Source organism: Colletotrichum graminicola (assembly GCF_000149035.1).
Source record: "Colletotrichum graminicola M1.001 genomic scaffold supercont1.11, whole genome shotgun sequence".
NCBI classification, from domain to species: domain Eukaryota; kingdom Fungi; phylum Ascomycota; class Sordariomycetes; order Glomerellales; family Glomerellaceae; genus Colletotrichum; species Colletotrichum graminicola.
The window spans coordinates 540,136-557,775 of record NW_007361015.1 but is presented as its reverse complement, the minus strand read 5'-3'; the positions used below and the strand labels follow the sequence as shown (position 1 = coordinate 557,775).

At 55.2% G+C, this 17,640-nt stretch overlaps 5 protein-coding genes across 5 annotated transcripts; 3 read left to right on the top strand and 2 right to left on the bottom strand.

Annotated features, from left to right (window-relative positions):
• Positions 1-1,191: 1,191 nt before the first annotated feature.
• On the top strand, positions 1,192-2,700 carry GLRG_03700 (uncharacterized protein; the record flags this gene model as incomplete). Its single annotated transcript, XM_008094385.1, has 6 exons — positions 1,192-1,209; positions 1,445-1,463; positions 1,537-1,692; positions 1,781-1,885; positions 1,969-2,026; positions 2,082-2,700. 6 exons carry the CDS (start codon positions 1,192-1,194, stop codon positions 2,698-2,700), a joined length of 975 nt encoding a protein of 324 aa, XP_008092576.1.
• Positions 2,701-5,467: 2,767 nt separating this feature from the next.
• On the top strand, positions 5,468-6,073 carry GLRG_03699 (uncharacterized protein; the record flags this gene model as incomplete). The annotated part of the gene is made up of 1 exon (XM_008094384.1): positions 5,468-6,073. One exon carries the CDS (start codon positions 5,468-5,470, stop codon positions 6,071-6,073), a length of 606 nt encoding a protein of 201 aa, XP_008092575.1.
• Positions 6,074-6,449: 376 nt separating this feature from the next.
• Positions 6,450-8,303, bottom strand: GLRG_03698 (major facilitator superfamily transporter; the record flags this gene model as incomplete). The annotated part of the gene is made up of 3 exons (XM_008094383.1): positions 6,450-7,289; positions 7,338-7,863; positions 7,921-8,303. 3 exons carry the CDS (start codon positions 8,301-8,303, stop codon positions 6,450-6,452), a joined length of 1,749 nt encoding a protein of 582 aa, XP_008092574.1.
• Positions 8,304-8,965: 662 nt separating this feature from the next.
• Positions 8,966-11,331, bottom strand: GLRG_03697 (uncharacterized protein; the record flags this gene model as incomplete). Its single annotated transcript, XM_008094382.1, has 3 exons — positions 8,966-11,090; positions 11,157-11,235; positions 11,292-11,331. The coding sequence occupies 3 exons, from the start codon at positions 11,329-11,331 to the stop codon at positions 8,966-8,968; spliced, it is 2,244 nt and encodes a 747-aa protein (XP_008092573.1).
• Positions 11,332-12,675: 1,344 nt separating this feature from the next.
• GLRG_03696 (uncharacterized protein) lies at positions 12,676-13,443 on the top strand (the record flags this gene model as incomplete). Its single annotated transcript, XM_008094381.1, has 1 exon — positions 12,676-13,443. One exon carries the CDS (start codon positions 12,676-12,678, stop codon positions 13,441-13,443), a length of 768 nt encoding a protein of 255 aa, XP_008092572.1.
• Between the last annotated feature and the right edge of the window lie 4,197 nt (positions 13,444-17,640).

Here is a 17,640-nt window from a genome sequence, read left to right as displayed (position 1 = left end):
CGGAACCGTCGTCTCAAAAAAGACATTTCCCCCAGCTTCATGTTGTGGAGCCTCCCTGTACTCAGACGACATTGGCGTCTTGAACCCGGGGAAAGGGCGTGCTTCGACCAACGGCCGGGTTTCAAGAGCTCAGAGGTCAGGGCAAAAAGGTGCACAGAGCTTTCTCGATCGTTCGCCCATGTAGGATCTCCATCTCTCGCTCTCTCTTTTCCCCTCTTTTTTTCAGTCGAACCAACGGCTGGTGCTGCCAGGAGTCAGCCAGCACTGGCAGCGGCAGCAATTGCGGGCGAGAGTTTTGTGCACGGTTTAGGTTCCGGAACGTATGGAGCTGGGGCTACAACCGGCAGATAAGGGACGATATGGAAACGTGCCGAGAGTCCCGCCCCTCCCTCTTGCATCGGCTTTCGCAATCCATGAGGGCGACGACAACGACCGAATACGACGGTAGTTGTGTTGTTTTCATTGTCTAGATTGAGCTCGGAACCCAGTCTGGCGATGTTAGAAATTCGGCACCGGGACTTCAGATTGACCGAGGCTGCCCAGCCGGCTTTATTTTACTGCGCTAAGGCGACCCAAAGTTTTTTTTTCTTGTTTTTCTTTGACCCTCACCTTGGAGGAGGAGGAAGAGGGGGAGGAGGGGAAAGGCAGGCGCGTCTGGAACCCTAAAAAGGTTGGGTTGTGAGCACTGAAAAGGGCCGGGCAACACACAAAAAAATGGAGGTTGGAAGAATTGTTAAGCGAGCCCGCAACAGTAGCGATCATCTTGGGGGAACCCAGAAGGAGAGGCCCTTACGGCGCTCTCAGCGCCTGTACCGCCCGTGCTGTGCCCAATGCTGGCCTGCGATTGGTGGCATGGCAGAGCTGGCGTGCCCTTGGTGCCTGACCTAATTTGCTCTGTGCTGTTTATTTTGTTTTTATTTTTCGTCGCTTCCCTTTTAGATTGCCGTGTGGTGCTGCTTGCTGTTGTGATTTGTCCCCGTCCGGAAAACCCCCTCCATTGCCCCATCGCGCAGGTTCTTCACCTGAGAGTCCCCATCCGTAACATCACCATAGCACCGGCACCAACTGGCCCATACCCCCCCCCATTGAGCATCACCACCACCGCCAGGTCATGGTGTTCTAACCTTGTCTTTTACCCCAATCATCATCCTAGACTAGGTCGCTATTGTACACCACAATCCAGGCGACAAGATGTCGGTCGCAAGCAAGGTGAGCCTCGCTCTTTTCCCTCTGTACTTGAATTTATTTCCTCGTCATTACTTTTTTTTTACTTCGTCGTTGTGTGCGGGCGGTGCGTGTTTGTGTGTGCGTCGACCTCGTAGTCGTCGTCGTCGTCGTTGTTGTTGTTGTTGTTGCCGCTCCCCAACCCCCGATCGTCGTCCTCAATGTTTCTATGTGCCACGATGCTCGGCCTCATGATCCCGACTAACAATTGTCTCTGCAGAACCTGTTCGAGCTCCTCGGTATGAATTCCCTCGATTTAACGATACCCGACGAATCCTCGATCTGAACCATGCCCTAACCAACCCACAACAGGCAACGATGCCGAGGATGACACTCCTCAGGCGCCCGTGAAGACGGTTGACAAGACCACCATGCGTTCAACCAAGCGAGGTGTCGAGCCCGAAGCTCCCACCCGTGCCGCCGGTAACACTGGTGCTCGCCGCACCAACGTCTCTGGCAATGAGGCCGGTAAGTCGACTCCATCATTAATCGCCGCCCTTGGAGGCGCAGACCCCGCTTTGTGCTTCGGCCCGCTTACTCGATCCTTTGTCGACAGCTTTCCGCGACCGCGGTGCTGGCAGCGACCGCAACCGCGGCAAGACCACCGAAGAGCCCGCTAGGGGTGGCCCTCGTGGTGGCTACGGTGCCCGCGCCCGTGGAGGTTCGTGTCTTCTTGTCGCCCCCCTTGCTCCAAGACCGGATGCAGGGTGAATGAGGGCGTCCTCGTATTGACAACAAAACTAGGTCGCGGTGGCCGCTTCCCTCGCGAGCGTGACGACCGCCAGCCTAAGAACATTGTCAGGTGAGTTTGAGTCTGGCCTCGTTGGCAACGGCCAAGGTGCTGACCTTCCGCGAAGCGGTTCCGAGAAGCAGGCTGCTCAGTCTTGGGGCGCCACCGAGGGCGAGGCCGAGCGCAAGGACGAGGTTGCCGGTGAGGCCATCGCCCAGGCCGAGGCCAAGGATGCCGAGGCCGAGGCCGCTGCTCCCGTCGAGCCCGAGGAGCCCGAGGAGAAGCATATCTCCTACGCCGACTACCTCGCTCAGCAGGCTGAGAAGAAGCTTGCCCTTGAGAGCGGCTCTGAGATCCGCAAGGCCAACGAGGGTACCAAGCTCAAGAAGGAGTGGGCCAACGCCAAGGAGGTCACCCGTGACGACGACGACACCTTCATGATCGGTACCGGCGGCAAGACCAAGCGCGAGCGCGAGCGCAAGACCAAGCAGCTTCTGGACATCGACCAGCGCTACGTCGAGCCTGAGCGTCCCCGCGGCGGCGACCGTGGCGGTCCCCGCGGTGGTGCCCGTGGCGGTGCTCGTGGAGGTGCCCGCGGAGGTGACCGTGGCGGCCGTGGTCGCGGCGATGGCCCCCGCGGTGGTGCTCCCCGCGCCGGCGGTGCCCCCCGTGGCGGCCGTCGCGAGGGCGGTGCGCAGATCAACACTAAGGATGAGTCTGCGTTCCCCAGCCTCGGCGGCAAATAAATGCCCACGCTACTCAGCACCTATATCCGCCCACATATAGGCAAGAAATGTGCTCCGACACATAGTTCCGCTCTAGTCAAGGATAGAGAACGGAAGGGAAGGACCAGTTTTCGGGGAGATGTGCAGAAGGATGGTTGCGTCATGGTTTCCGAGGACTGGGCCGGCTGATTTCTGGTCGTTGCACGATAAATGAAAGGCTTTTTTTCATCTAGGTACTCAAGGACGGTATCGTTCAAAAAAGTCAAAAAATGGTCTCTTTTGCATGGTTTCTATAAGGAAAACAACAACTTGGTCTCTGGCCCGCTGTCGATCGCGTTGGTTACGGGGGTGTCTGTGAGAAGGGCTGGCTTATAACTGCAAAGGAAATGGTTTACTCAAAACAAGGCGATGCTTCCGAGGATAGTACCTGTGGTTTGTGGTTCATGATATTATTAGGCTTGCGACCCGAGTGTTGGTTCTGCTCTTGTTTAACATCCCGCCGCTCCGCTGATCCTATAAGTATTCGAGGGTTGCTTTGTCGGTGCAAAAACAAGAGGTCTAGTAGTCTGATGAGGAAGTCTACGCACGTTCCTCTTGTTGGTGATGAAGGATGCATGGATTTGTAAAGCCTACGTGCCGTCACGAGTCGCCCAGCCCGGCCCGGCCGGCGTTGTTGGCGGTCTGGAACCACTTCGCGGCATTTTGTCGTCCAGCAGGTCTAAGTGCCAGACCGACTGGCAACCAAGAGACAAGCACGCGGGAGTAGCAACTGAAGGCCCCTGTCATGGGCTACTTGACCGGGCCCGTATGCCTATATCGACCGATGTGCCCAACCAACCATACGGGTACGGATCATAGCCGTTGCCACGAGTGAAAGGCCGCGAAAACAAAATGCCCACGGGCTGCTAGTCCTCGCCATGGCTGTGGGGACGACCCCGCGAGCCGAAGTGGTGATCACTTTCCGGAATCATTACTTCTGCCCTCGCTGGATTCATCTATTGTGGGCAACAAACACAGTCCAACCCGCATAGGGGTGCGCCGCAGTTATTCCCCTTTCGAGGCGAGGTAACTGATGTGTACGTACAAGAACGATGTTACTTGGCGGCTACCAGCAAACGACACCATCGGTCATGTAGGAAAACGTGGGAGTTTCGCTGGCGCAGGTGCAGCTTTGCGGTTGCCCAGAGCGGCTTGGGGGGGGGGGGGGGGGGGGGCGGTGCGCTTTCCACTACGTTGGCGACTCTCTGTTCTCACGTTTCCTATCCTGCGTAAGAAAGTGCTCAGGTCGAACTGTACAAAAGGCTCGTTCGAGCTTCCATCTGTCTCGCCATTGCTGAAGCCCGAGATCGTCGTCGCTTACAGACATGACCCGCCAGGCGGGGAGACGTGTCCGCTCGGGATGGCCTTTGGGCGATGACAATATGGTGGGCTGCGGAGCATCTCTCAGGAGTCGATTCCTTTTGCTCCCGTGTCTCGAGGCTCGGCGGTTACTCGGTGAACCTGCTGTAGGCTGGCAAAATTCAAGAACCATGGTGGACACACCATCGCACCGCAGAAGAGTGTGGCCGCGTGTTGCTGGACCCCCCCCCCCCCCCCTTGTGATTCTTGTTTTGGGGATCAAACAAGACAATGCGATTTGTCGCAGAACCTAGGCAGTTGGAATTTCTTCTCCAGAAGGCCCTCGAAACGGCGAGCCACACACTCCGTGATCCTGCACTTATTCCCATGGGCTTGGCACATGGGTTTTCTACGTCCTGGCCACTGATGCTGGCGCCCCATCCCTGATGAGCCGGCACCCAGACGCACTTCTACTGTTGTTGAAGCAAGAATACACGTATTGTAGAGGGGGGGCATTCCGAGTAGACGGCGGCACTGTTGCCGTACTAATGACGCGGGTTATTGAAAGCAAGGTCTAACCAAGACTCTTCATTGGATGGTCAAGTGTGCTTGCAAGTTGCATACGGCCGCAAGGCAGAGAGGGGCTCTCGCCGAGAAAGTGAGGTGAGTTCGAGAATGTGCAAACACAAGGGGCATTACTCCGTACTATCGTAAAACTTCTGGTAGCACGGGAGGAGAGACCTGGAGCCCCGCCCCTTATCAAAGCCTCGTGAGGCAAATCGAGAGGCTTCAAGGCCTTCGCCTCCAGAGAAGGCGCTCACTTGGATGCGGTTCGACCGTGACGGCTGTAATCGAACGTCAGCCCCAGTGATGCAAACACCCGCCATCAATCCATACCATCAGTATTCCCAAGAGAAGGACATCGACATCGCCATCTAGAAACATGGCATCGGCCCAATACCTCACCGCCCAGTCCAACCCCTCCTACTCCCCAATTTCGCCAACACGGCCGCGACGAACAGCCAGTTACCATTCAACACCCTCAAAGGAGACCAGCTTGCCAGACATCCAACAAGATACCAAAGCAAAACAAAGCGGGAACCGGTTCTCTCCCACAAAGGACTTGGCCATAAAGCTCTCCCCCCACGGTCTCTTTTCTAACAAGCAAAAAATATCGTTTGAATACCTCAGCAATGGGATTGTTCGTGCACCCTTTGTGTCAGTGTTGGAAGGCCGAGGACCACGCGGCCGCATGTCGATGGACGGCTTTGTGAGTGGTGGGCGATGGCATTTAATAAGTATATTATAGGACCTCTTCTTGCTTTACTAATGATACTCGAGCAGGAGTACTGTCACAGAACACAACTGCAGAGCACGCTCGACACAGCCCAGACATATCAGCATCGCCACAGCAAGAGCCCATCGACACCGACAGGTCTCCCCGGGAACCATGCCCTACGTCACCTGCAACCCCGACGCCCCATCGGGCCCGTGGACCGCGACGATACCCTGTCCAGTCTGCTATGAAGCCCGCAAAGTCCGAGAGCGCCCCGGCACCCTCCGCCGGCTCCTTGGCACTTCCCGCCGACTCGGGCCCGCGTCCCCCCCCTCTGTGTGTTCCGAATGCGGCAGCGCTGGGAGAGAGACAACCACCTTCAGCGAGCCCAACTGGAACCCGGAGCACCGTGTTGGCCGCCGCGTAGAAGAGCCCGTGGGGCCCGCCAACGAGACCCGGGCAGACGACGTTTTTGGCCCGCCGACGCCCCTAGGCAGGCCGGCGAGCATGTGGGCGAGGCTGAAGCCGCTGGAGGACCACCCGTATTTCGCCGTTCCCGACGCCCAGGAGCTGGCCTGGGCCAAGGCCATCAGAAAGGCGCAGAAATGCGAGCGGGCCGCTTCAGACGTGCGGAGTGTGCTGCGGGTGACGATGGGCCGTCTCTTGCTGTCTCGCGGGCCGATGCTAACCCCGGTGTACGAGGAGCACCGGGCAAGATCGCAAGAACGGCGGAGCCAGGCCGAGAGATTGGGACGGACCAGAGACAGGCCCTGGACCTGATCCACGTCGCCTCTGACATTACCGCAAAGCACACTCGAGTCTATCCCGGAAGGGAAAGGGCCGGAGGGAACAAGCCGGACGCAAGCTTGCTAGGCGAGGGGCGAGCAAGATGCCCGAAGGTGGGAGAGGAAAAAGAAATGTGCCGAGGATGGACAAGGTTTGCGAGACCGTTTGGTTCGACGAGTATCGTTGTGCTCAATGTGGGTAGACTGTTGGGGACGGGATCATTGGATATGGTCTTGTGTGTCACGGAGGTATGTTGGCACTGTTTATGGAGAGACGGGTGAGTACGGGACCTCCCTGGACGTCGAGTGAGTTACATATGAACAGATGATTGAATAATAATGTCTGTTGCTCTTGTCACTTCTCTTACTTTTCACTGCCTGTCTCTATAAAAGCGACCGGCGTCAATGCCCAAACTGGCTAAGAAGAGGATCGCGTTAAAGGACGCCATCATGTAGAAAGGCGCGCCGTGCGACACGGCGTCAAACATAAAGCCGCCCAATTTTGTGAGCAGCAAGATCGCAGCTCCTCCGAACCAGGAGTACATGCCCGCAATGGAGCCCTTGAGCCGCACTCGCGACACGGCATCTGCACTCGCATTGTGCTGTAGCAACGGTGCAGACTCGGTAGGTGCCTCCATGGCCTCAGTCGAATCCTCAAACGTGTCGATGATCTGCGATTTGGGGATATCTGCGGTAAGAACGCCGCGGCCGAGGAAACCCAGACTGCAGACAATGGAGCCAATCTGGCTAATACCGATCAGGATCACGATGAAGAAGATGGCCAGGCTGCCCCCTCGGCCATCGACGTTCTTGTATTCCGGGCTTTGCAGCTGGGGAAAGGCAATGTAGCCGACGATTCCGGATGCGGTCGCGACAAGGATAGGATAGTTGACGCGACTGCGCCTCCTGTTGAAGTAGCCGAACAAAGGTGCAGCGAACAGCCCGAACAGCTGGGCTACGCCAGTCAGAATAGACGAAAGAAGGTAGGCTGCCCGACACTCCTTCTTCAGCTCAGGCGAAGGGTCATGCGGAGACCCGTGACAGAAGCCATTACTGATATAGTATGTGTTGATGTAGAGAGGGATGAAAAGCGAAATGGCGACCGTAGAGGCTCGGGCTACGAAGCCGCCCAGGTATCCAAGGGCGATCTGGGAGTCTGTGAAGCCCAGCGTGACAGAGTCTCGCAGCAAACGAAGGTATGGCAGAACCTTCTGCGATCTGTCAGTATGTTTCCCCGATATTGCGAGAGGACTGCTTACCGGCCGTGTCTGGTGGTCTGAATCGTGCTCATCAACGTCGTCTTCCAGGCCCGAGTTTGCCTTGAGACCCAGAAGGATGTTCCAACCCTTGCCCTCCTCGCCCTTCAGGTCTCTCAGCCCGAAAAAGACGACAACTGATACGATAAATGCCACAATGCCTACGACGTAAAAGCTATCGGCGACTGCGTCGGCCGATGTGACACCGTCAATCTCGCCGAACCGAGCTGGGAGTGGGAGGAATAACGAGAGCGCAACCAGTGCGCCGCATCCCGTAAATAATCCCACATAGCCCGACAACGCCGAGGGCTTGCCGGCCTTCGCCTCTTCCCTTTCGCTCGCGGTCGCGGCCTGGACGTTTCCGTCAATGCCGCGAAATCGCGCCGGGGTGATGGTCATGTCGGACTCGAGGGACATGGCCACGCTGAGTCGGGGGTTGTAGGTCGGCTTGTTCACAGCGTCTGCGGATGTGTCGGAGTTGTCGTCGTCGTCCGTCAGAGATGGCAAGATGGCCGTTACCATGGTGGCGCTATCGTGAAGAATATCAATCATGCGTCCGCTCAAGACTTTGGTTGAATTTACTTACGCAGCAGTTGCGCCAATGGCAAAGAAAATGCGCGCCAGCAGCAGTTGCGGATACACATTCTTCGCCTGTACGAAAAGTATGAGGGAGGCGCCAATAACGGCGTATCCGATAACTGCGACCCATCTCACACCCAGCCGATCCGAGACCAACCCCCAAACGGGACAAGCGATGAGCGCAACGAGCTCGTCCACGAAGCCGAGGGTGCCGACAATGTCGCCGACGCCATCCTTGACGCCAATTAGGTCGGTAATAACAAAGGATATGCTGCTATTGAGAAAGACGAGAAAGGAAATGGAGAAGAGAGAGATGCCGAGGAGATATGTCACTGCTTGCAGTGTTGTGGTCGCCTCGGAAAAGGGCAGATAGCGGGATAGAAGCGCCATGGTGAGGGTAGGTAACGCAATAGGCGTTGTGCCGAGCAATTCAGGTGATTCTCGTGTTTTTGCAGGAGACCACCTTCCGGACCTACTCTTACATCTCGCAGCAAGCGGAGGCAATGCTGAGAGAGGTGGGCGGTTTTGTTTATTGTTGATCAGAAGGGAGAAAGTACGTCAATGTGGGTGGGTATGTAGCTGCCGTAGGAGTGCCGGTGCGGGACATAGCAACAGCAACCCCGATAGTCCGTCCGCTTTACATAAGCGCCGCACTAACCGTCTACCTCACCATTACGCACACGACTACGGAGTAGACACCCCGCTAAAGTTTGGGCCCGGCCAATCGCAAATGTTGGAGAGTAAACACGTTAGAAAGATTTGGTGTTTTGTTTATTTTATTTCAGCTCGGGTATTTCCTGGGGAGGGTTTCTTTTGTGATGGTCGCTCGACAAACTTCTATTGGCCTAGCTACATGTCGCAAGATGTTTTTACCCCTTGAATTGAAAGAGGTATCAGCATGACGCCCAACGCCAGTGGCCAGGCATTTCTCACGACTTGCCTCCAAAAAATACCAGTTTCTGAGTAGCCCTGTTGAACCCCCGACTCCGTTGCTTTCCCAAACCGTGATAATTCTTGCCGGCATTTTGATTTATCTTCCGTCATCATACAGTCTACCACGACCAGAGCACCTTGTGGTGCAGCACCCGAGCGCCAAGTCGTTCAAACTCGAATGGCGTGATCCACGAATCATTGGCCGGCAGTTTGGCAAAGACACTAGCCCCCTTCCATGTCACGACCTGCTCGTCCATGTCCCTCGCGCTTCTGCTGACGAGAATGCGGTCAAACAGGTCAGGCCGCCTAGCCTTGAGCTTCTCTTCCAGTACGACAGTGAACTGTGGAGTCTTTGATCCGCCACCGACCACCATGATGCTGCCCAGGTAATCACGTAACTTCTTGTCGTCCCCCTTGGCGGCGTTGTAAATGCTAGTAAGAATAGCAAGATCCAATGGTGCGGTGGGCAGAACACCGTCGCGTTCGATCGCGATTGCCTTGGCACTGCGTGCAGAGGCATCAACGAACATGCCAGCAGGCGGCTGTGCCGTCGTCGCACCGTTCGGTCCCGGCGTGCCGCCATTCCTTGCGGGAGGAGCCGGGCTGCCTCCGTTGGCGCCATCTTTGCTTCCGCCAAAAACAAACGGCGCAGGTACCGGTGTGCTAACACCCTCAGGCGCCGGCGACGGAGCATTGGATCCCAACGGAGTGCCATTGATACCGTTCTCGCCCCGTTTGAGAAAGTCGAATGGCTGCAACTTTTCCTTGACTGGCGTCGACACATCGTTCTGTGACTGTGTGAAGCCATTTGCAGGAGCAGCATTCAATGAAGGCTTGACAAGAGCCAGAATGCCAAACTGGGCTGCCGATGTCGGGTCATCAGGAATATCCACGTCATAGGCGTTGTAAGACCTTTCAATCAACTTCCTGCGGCCTTGAAGCTTGGTGCTGTTGTCGAAGATTGTCGGGTCGTAGAAGCCCATAGGGGCGAGAATGACCTCGTCGTAGGTCTTGAATTGGTACTTGTGCGTCGGTTGATTCGGGGCTCGCAGATGGAACTGATACAACTGGACAGAAATGTCTGCTTGGGACATGGTACAGTGCTTCATCTTGAGCTCCTCTGCTAGCAAAAAGTCGTGGCGCTTACGGAGGTTGATGTCTTGGTAGGGGAAGTTGTCGTAAAGCAGCATCTTGATAAAGGTCTCCGTCACGTCGTAACCACCGTATTTCAGATTGATCCGAGAGTCTTCGACGCAAAGCCCATCCTCAACGCAAGTGATGGAGGTCTTTTGGGCACCGACATCAACGACACAGGCCTGAGTATATCCTGCACCAAACGTAGCAGCCATGCTCTCTTGAATGAAGCATATCCGGTTGAACTCGAACCATGTCATGCAAGATCTGAGGACCTGTTCGACGTACTTTTTGTCGTAAAGATCGGGGATGACGAAGACACAGCTGTACTGCCTCCACATACTGTTCTTGGTAAGACCCAGCTCCTGTCTGATTGCTTTATCGAGCAGGGTCTCGAAATCGTCAAAAAGGTGTTCGGCATTCAGGTAATCGTCCTCGTTGAATACACCATGCTGGATTGGCCACCAAAGTTTAAATTTTGGCTGAGAATCGTCAGGTACTCGTTGTGCTTGGTGCCCGATGAAGCAGGAGGCGGATGATTTGGGATCGTCTAGGCTGTTGACGTCGGTCCAATCGATTTGCAAGGGGTCGTTGTGCGTTTGAATTATCTCGGGCTCGGTCCGGCGGTTGTAATTCAGCACCAATTCCTTAGAATTGGGCAGTACCTTGCGCTTGTTTGCGCGCATCTCCAATTTGAGATCGCTGCACATCTTGTTGTACTTTTTCGACCACTCCTCGCCGTATTGCTGGTCTTGAGTCTTCGCTTCAAACTGCCGACGGGGAAGGGCTTCGTGCATCTCAGCCTCAGTCTGCGGGAATCTTGACGCCAGTGTCATCGGAATCGATTTGGGAAGTGCGTCGCTAGCGAACCCAATCCGGAGGTTCTGACTGCCAGGGTGGATGACAATAACCTTAGATGGGTCGAGACCTGCGGCGGCATCGGTAGGCGCTTCATCAGGTTGGATTTCGGGAATAACGAGAGGAACTTCAGCGCGGCCACTCTGTGCTAGAGCACGATCTCTGTCCTTAGCAGCTTGAACGATTCGGTCGCGAGTGGCGTCGCCTTGGAGTCGTAAAGCGAGAATCTGGTCGTCGCGCTTCATGTAATCCCTGACGAAAACAACATCAGCATCAAGACGAAGCGACGTATGAAAAAATCCATCCTAGGGAGCTTACGTATAGTAATTCTTCTGGTTGATTGGTGTGACATCCGGCCAGCTGGTTTGCTTCATACCATTGTCGGTTCTCTCCAGGCCTGTGATTCGCGATCAGCATTTGGACATCATAGTAGACAGCTACGCGTTGACTTACCCTCCCGCAGGAGAACCCTCTCACTGACTTTGCCTACCATTGTGTCGACTTGCTCCCGGTAATTGGAGCCAGAGGGCAAGCTCGCGTTGGTGTCATGGGTTTCCAACAGGAAAACAGATCGATAGCGACAGCCTCAAGGTCGGATTACCCTCAGCCTCCTCATGAGCAACGAATCATCATCTTCGGCAGCCTTTTGGTCCGTGCACAAGAAACTGTGGCTGGAGTAAAGTCAGCCCCAGAGGCCGTGGCTCGAACCGAGAGCTGTGGAGGATCGGGATAACGATAGGCCGAGACTGTTCATTATGTAGCCAGGACGGTACGTACCGTGCTTGCTTCGACGTGCAAACGCTCAGAGAAGCCAAACTGCAACGACGCCATAACCTGTCGCATGTCACGTCTCGAACCTGACCTCACGACAACCACAACACTTTCTTGACACGACACGCAACGCGTTCCTGATGGAATTAGTCTCACTCGCTATGGCAGCAATCTGTCCAACAGATGGTCCTTGTGGTATCGCTGCATTGCGTGCACAGCTGGCCAGCTAAGGTCAAGTCATCGACAACGTGATTCCGCTTCCTCCCATCCACTAAAGCTTGGATTCGCGACTTCAAGCGGTCCAAGCACTTCAGGCAGCAGACCGTCTTGCGGCTCTGGTGAGCAGAAAAGTCAGTAGCAAACCATTGGTCATGAGACACGTTGCTCGGACTGTCCCTTGAATATTTGGTTGCTTCATGCCTCGCAGCCTAACAATCGTTTGTTTTGCATAAGCGAGAACTGAGTGGATGAACTTGACACGACAGTTTGCGCCGTATCAAAGACCAAACAGTTGATGCGAGGCCAGCACCTCCCGGGGACTTCGGTGAACGCCTGTAACTCTAACTTTCCAAGATGTACCAGTAGGGCATTTCTTCCCGGAAAGTACCGCGAGGCAAGTGATGCTACCAAGAGCTGCCCGATGACTGTCCCCATACCCGCTGTTACAATTGTTTACATTGCCGTCATTTGCATTAACCACAAAGACATTTTTTTCTCGGAACGACGCCGCTTCCCCAGGAAGCAGTAGGGACGAACATGGGAGCAAAGGAAGGAAACATGCATTCGAGGTCCGGGCTGCTGCTACCTCTAGTCACCTGACAGCGCCCCAACCATCAGCAATGACGTCGTCACATAAGGTTCCGCCTGTCACGGAGGGACTACACAACGTGCCACGTCTGTTTATGACTCCGAACCGATTTCAAACACATTTCACGAAAGACGCTCGCCATCCACTCAATTCAACTCAGACCATCCTACAGCATAGACACCTCGCAGCATTATACACGTTGTGACCCCGCATTTCAGTTCATCTCTCACTCTAAGCCAAGAAGTTTGACATCAAGCCATGCCTGCCATTCCCATCTTCAAAGACACTCCGATCAATGCCTCCAAGGCATCGGGGGCTACTCCGCAAACTGAGGAGCCACACTCCAGCGCCAGTTCCAATAACGCCCCCGAGCTATCGCACAGTCAAGTCGGCGCACCCCCACCCGCACTCGCACCATCATCCACCCACCAGCAGCCATACCCGCCGGCACAGCCTGTTGCCGCCCCGTCTCTCCCTGTCCAGACAGCCTCCGCACAAGCATATCCTGCGCCGCGGCCAACTCCAACTCAGAAGACGAATGATGGCAGCCCTCCGCCGCCCCAGCCAGGCGCTGCCCCGGTGCCCGTGACAAGCTCTTCGACGCTGCCTCCGCCTCCGAAGGCGGGCGAGGCCTACCAAGCTCCAGCATCAACGCCCGCTCCCCTTCCTTACCCTCCACAGATGGGCATTCCTCCCCCAACCATTTCTCATTCGGCGTTGCGAGGTTCTTCCACGTCTATTGCTACCGGACCTCAGATGACTGGACCACGACCCATCTCGCTAGGAGGCGATCCTGCATGTAGCCTTGAACACCCTCCGGGTTACCAACAGGACGCCGGTGCGTCTGAGTTCAGCAGCCACCAGAGAGCTGCTCATCATGCTGCGGTAACATCGTCTGCTGAGAGAGGATTCCAAGCTCAGCCCGAAGAGGGGGTTTGGGACACGGCAAAAAAGTGGGCGCAAGCTGCCGGCGGAACTTTAGCCGCAGCTGAGCAAGAGGTATGGAAAAGGATCAACAAAGACTAGAACTGCTTTGAGGGCGTTGTACCAGAATATCAAGCTGTATTTCACTATCAAGACCCAGTTGTTCGGTTGGAACTCTAAATTGAACTGGGAAGCCGCCTTGAAATCGAGAAGGATCGATTTAACGGGCAGCAATCGGTTGGTTGATGGGTTTCTCCTGGGCGATTACAGCTGGTGATGCTTGCCGGACTCCAACTTCAAGCATCATACACCCAGCTTCTGCCCCCCTTGCCCCTGCACAATATCCGTCCAGGACTCCAGGTTCACCTGTTGTACGATCTTGCACCAATGATCTCGCGCGAGCGTGTTCGGCTTCGTAATTGAGTCTTCCTCTGTCCACACAATTGGTCACTGTCAGGGTTGCTTTCTTTTCGATAGCCCGAGGGCTGCCCGGATTACGAACTGACGAAAGTTTGTCTAAGAGCGATGGCGTGAGGAGTCTATGACATCCAGTCTATTCTATTTACGGTGTCCCTGTACCTAGAGATCAACTGGTACCCGAGAAAAGCACATCCAGCAGGAGCTAATGCCTTGTCAAGCCCATCATTTCCTGGCCGACCCATGAGAGAGCCGGACTAGCTCTAGCTATGATAAACATCAAACGCATCGATAAGACTGATAAAACGCGGACCAACATAGCTCACTACGGAGAGTTCATCGCTACCTTGCTCGCCTCCTTTCCCCTTGCGGCTGCAGATACGATCTTGTCAGCCTCCCCCAATAATCTGCGTGATGTCTGGTGTCTAGTTGAGCCGAGTCGACAAACAATCAATGGCGGGATAAAGTCGCGTCATCATTGGTCCATGATCTCCATAAGAGCTGTGCTATAGACAACGACTATGGCTGGAGAGTTGGTGTAATTTCCCAAAACGTCCGTGGTTGTCATGCAAGCAAGACAGCCAGCCCATGCCGGCGGCCAGTCCGGAGGATCCACAGAACAACTCATCGAAGGCACGGCAGAAGCCAGCCAGAGAAGACTGGAGACTCTGGGAGGCCAACGGCGAGAGACGAGCGTTGCATCCATCGCACAGACGAAGGGGTCAAGGACGGCCTTCTGGGCGGCTCTCGGAATACACATCTGATCTAAAGGGGAGCGTTAATTCTTAGTTTCCTCGCCTTGCGGCGTCCGTGGCGTGTGATGGCGGCAAGAGGGGTGTCCGTGACCGTTGCCCTACAAAGGAGGACCACGCTAAGTTTCACTAACAGAGACACAACCCTTAGGACCGGACGAAAGAGTTTTTGACTGGCGATGTACGTCGTTAGCGCCATGCCAGTATTCGCAAATGGGTGGGCTGTCACCAACGTATTCGCACAGCAAGATTCAACAATCCACGGGCTCAGTGCTGGCGACGAATGATGACCTTTTCTTTAATTGTTTCTTTTTCTCCTTCTTTTGGGGGGAGGGCCAATTTACGCGTGTACACTCCATGCCGGATGGTGATCCCTAGATCTCAAGGCGCGGCCGCAATCTGTACCGCAATGACGAGAGTAGGCGACCATCGCAGATGAGAAAATTATGGAATTATCTAGGAGATCCATGGATGGCTGAGCTATAGCAGACTTCTGTTATGTGGATGGACGACTCATTACCCGTAACGTGACGCGGATTATTGCTGCCAAGCGGCTAGTTAGTCGTTCAGCGATTGGTATTTTGCTGGCAATCCTGATTGTTTTCAAGAACAACAAGTTTCTTTTCTTATCGATATCAGCCTTCAGCCAGCTTTCGGCCGGATCCTCTATTGTCAGAATTGTGGCTCTGAAGCTGTGGTCCAGATCAGCTCATTGTGGCACAAGGTTGAGGTACGTATATCCAGCACAGCAGACGACGGAATAAATGGCAGGCTATCCGAGACGATGGGCGCGGCTCGCTAAGAGGCGCGTCAAGGGATGATGGCGTGGGGGGGGGGGGAGCAACGGCGAGGAGGGAGGAGGGAGGAGGAGGGGGGTGAGGGGCAACCACTCGCAAGGCCAGATCTGTTGGATCGCCAGCATCAGTGAACCTTCTTGGCGCAAGAGCCGGACGGAACCCGTCTTTACAGGTAGGTCGATTTGCAGAGGGAGGTTAAGGTTACGGCACCCCGTAATGGTTGAATAAGCAGGCAAGAAGTAACAGGCGCTGAGGGAGAGCCACTTTAGCCAGAGGATCCGGATGTGTCGTGAGTTTCGTCCTGACTTGGCCAGTTCTTGACAAGTCTCACGTCTCATACAAGAGCCCAAACGCTGGCATCTGTGCGGCAAAAGTATTTGATATAATTCGATCTTGGATTTGGTTTCCGCGGCAGCCGGACGTCTGGCAGAGTCACAAGGGGGCAGACCGTTTGGATGGGGACGAACCCCACAGACGGCAAAGCACAAGGAGGACTTGGGACCAAAGGAACGGCAGAAAGGGTTGTGCCGGAGCGGCTGCCACCATGAGGAGAAAACAAGCATGCAAACGGAAACGAAGCGGTACGGAATACAAGCTGTATCATTCATACATGCAATTGATGGCAGGTGAGGTGCGGCACGCCACGGCCTAACGAACACAGAGTGGGTTGATTGATTGCTGGATACACGTAGATGAGGCGGGAGGCGATGCAAGAGGAGGCTTAACCTGTCATGGCGAAAGTGAAGCCGAGTGATCTACAAGATGCAGTAGCATCGAAGGCTTCAGTAACGTCGCGGCAGCATCCTTGGCAGGCGCGAAAGCTGTGGTTGACGGAAGGCACGTGAGAGATGCCTGGTGAGCACACAAATGAGACACGATAGCAGCACGGAGAGGCTGGAAGACAGTGGGATGGAGGGGGGTTCGCGTGGCAACTGAGAGGTCACAAAGAGGGACTGCGGTCAACGGCCAACCTAGTCGGGAGACCAAAGCGAGACAAGGGTGTGTGGTTCTGTGACAGATCTGAGACGGCTTGCATCCCTGCAAAACCCCTGGCACAGCCCCCACATCCCCAGTGGACTTGGAGTCGACAAGACCTAAATCCAGCAAGTCACGACCGCGAGTCAGTGGTTTGTCACACTACACTACCAAACTACGGATACCTACCCATACTACGCCATAGTAAGGGACGCGGCTTCCGTACCGTGGCTCAACATTTCAACGTGTGGCTTCGAGCTCCTTGACGTGGCGGGGGGGTTCGGCACATCGGAAAGGGGAGCTGGACAGGAAGCAAGGTTTTGACAGGAGGAGCATTCGACGGAGAAGACGACGAAAGGTCGAGGGCCGGAGACAGACAAGCTGCTCGGCACCGAGTTGAGTCCAAGATAAGTCACATACATACACGCGGCAGGCAGGGATCGGACGAAGAAAAGAACAAGAAAACAAACGAGGTTGCGTTACCGATACGCCTGGTTGGAAACCTTCAAGCTGGCAAAGTAAGGACGGACGGGACACGTCCAGCAGCAGGTGATAAAATGTCATTAGACAGATTGCAAGATGCCGTGTGGTAGCTGCACTCTGCAAGGTACATACATACAAAATATTACAAAAATACGTGGTATAGTGCACACACACACACACACACACATCACACACATAACACGGACACATACGCCGTACTTCAATTGGTGTTGACGGAGAACGGGAAGAGGAAGAGGAGGGGGGGGGGCACAAGGAGAGAGTACGTACCCCGCTCTCCCTCTAGGTACGGGAACGACGAGACACAGGGCCAGGGCCAGCCCGCTTGCCATGTACCCTACCCCCTACCACACCTCCCCTCTTCTAGCCCCACCCCTGCACATGCTTACCTCAGCGACAAATCATATTGCGCCGCTGGCCAGCTCAAAGTCAACTTCAAACGTGCCTGCTCCGTGCCGACAGCACCACCACCATCACCACCATGTCAAGCCGACCAACGATGTCAAAGAGGCCTACAGTGTCCCGGCTCCATCATGGCGCCCCATATACCCTCCATCACTGGTGCTAAGTGGCACGATCTTTTCGTCAGTTCTTTTTGCTCTGATCTCCCGATTCAATACCATGGCATGCACACGTAACTTCCCTCCCCCCTTTTCTTTTCGCCTCCGTATCCGCGGGGAGACTGGTCCGACTATTGCCTTTGCTGCCCGTCCACAAGGTTTCCGTACGCCATCATGTCGTCCTTTTTACTCTCTCTCATCTTCTTTCCCTTTTGGGCCTTTTCGGAGACGCGATGCCTGTCGCGTGGACACTCGTCCCCTTCGGCTGTTGTTGGGCAGCGGAACCGACGACTGACC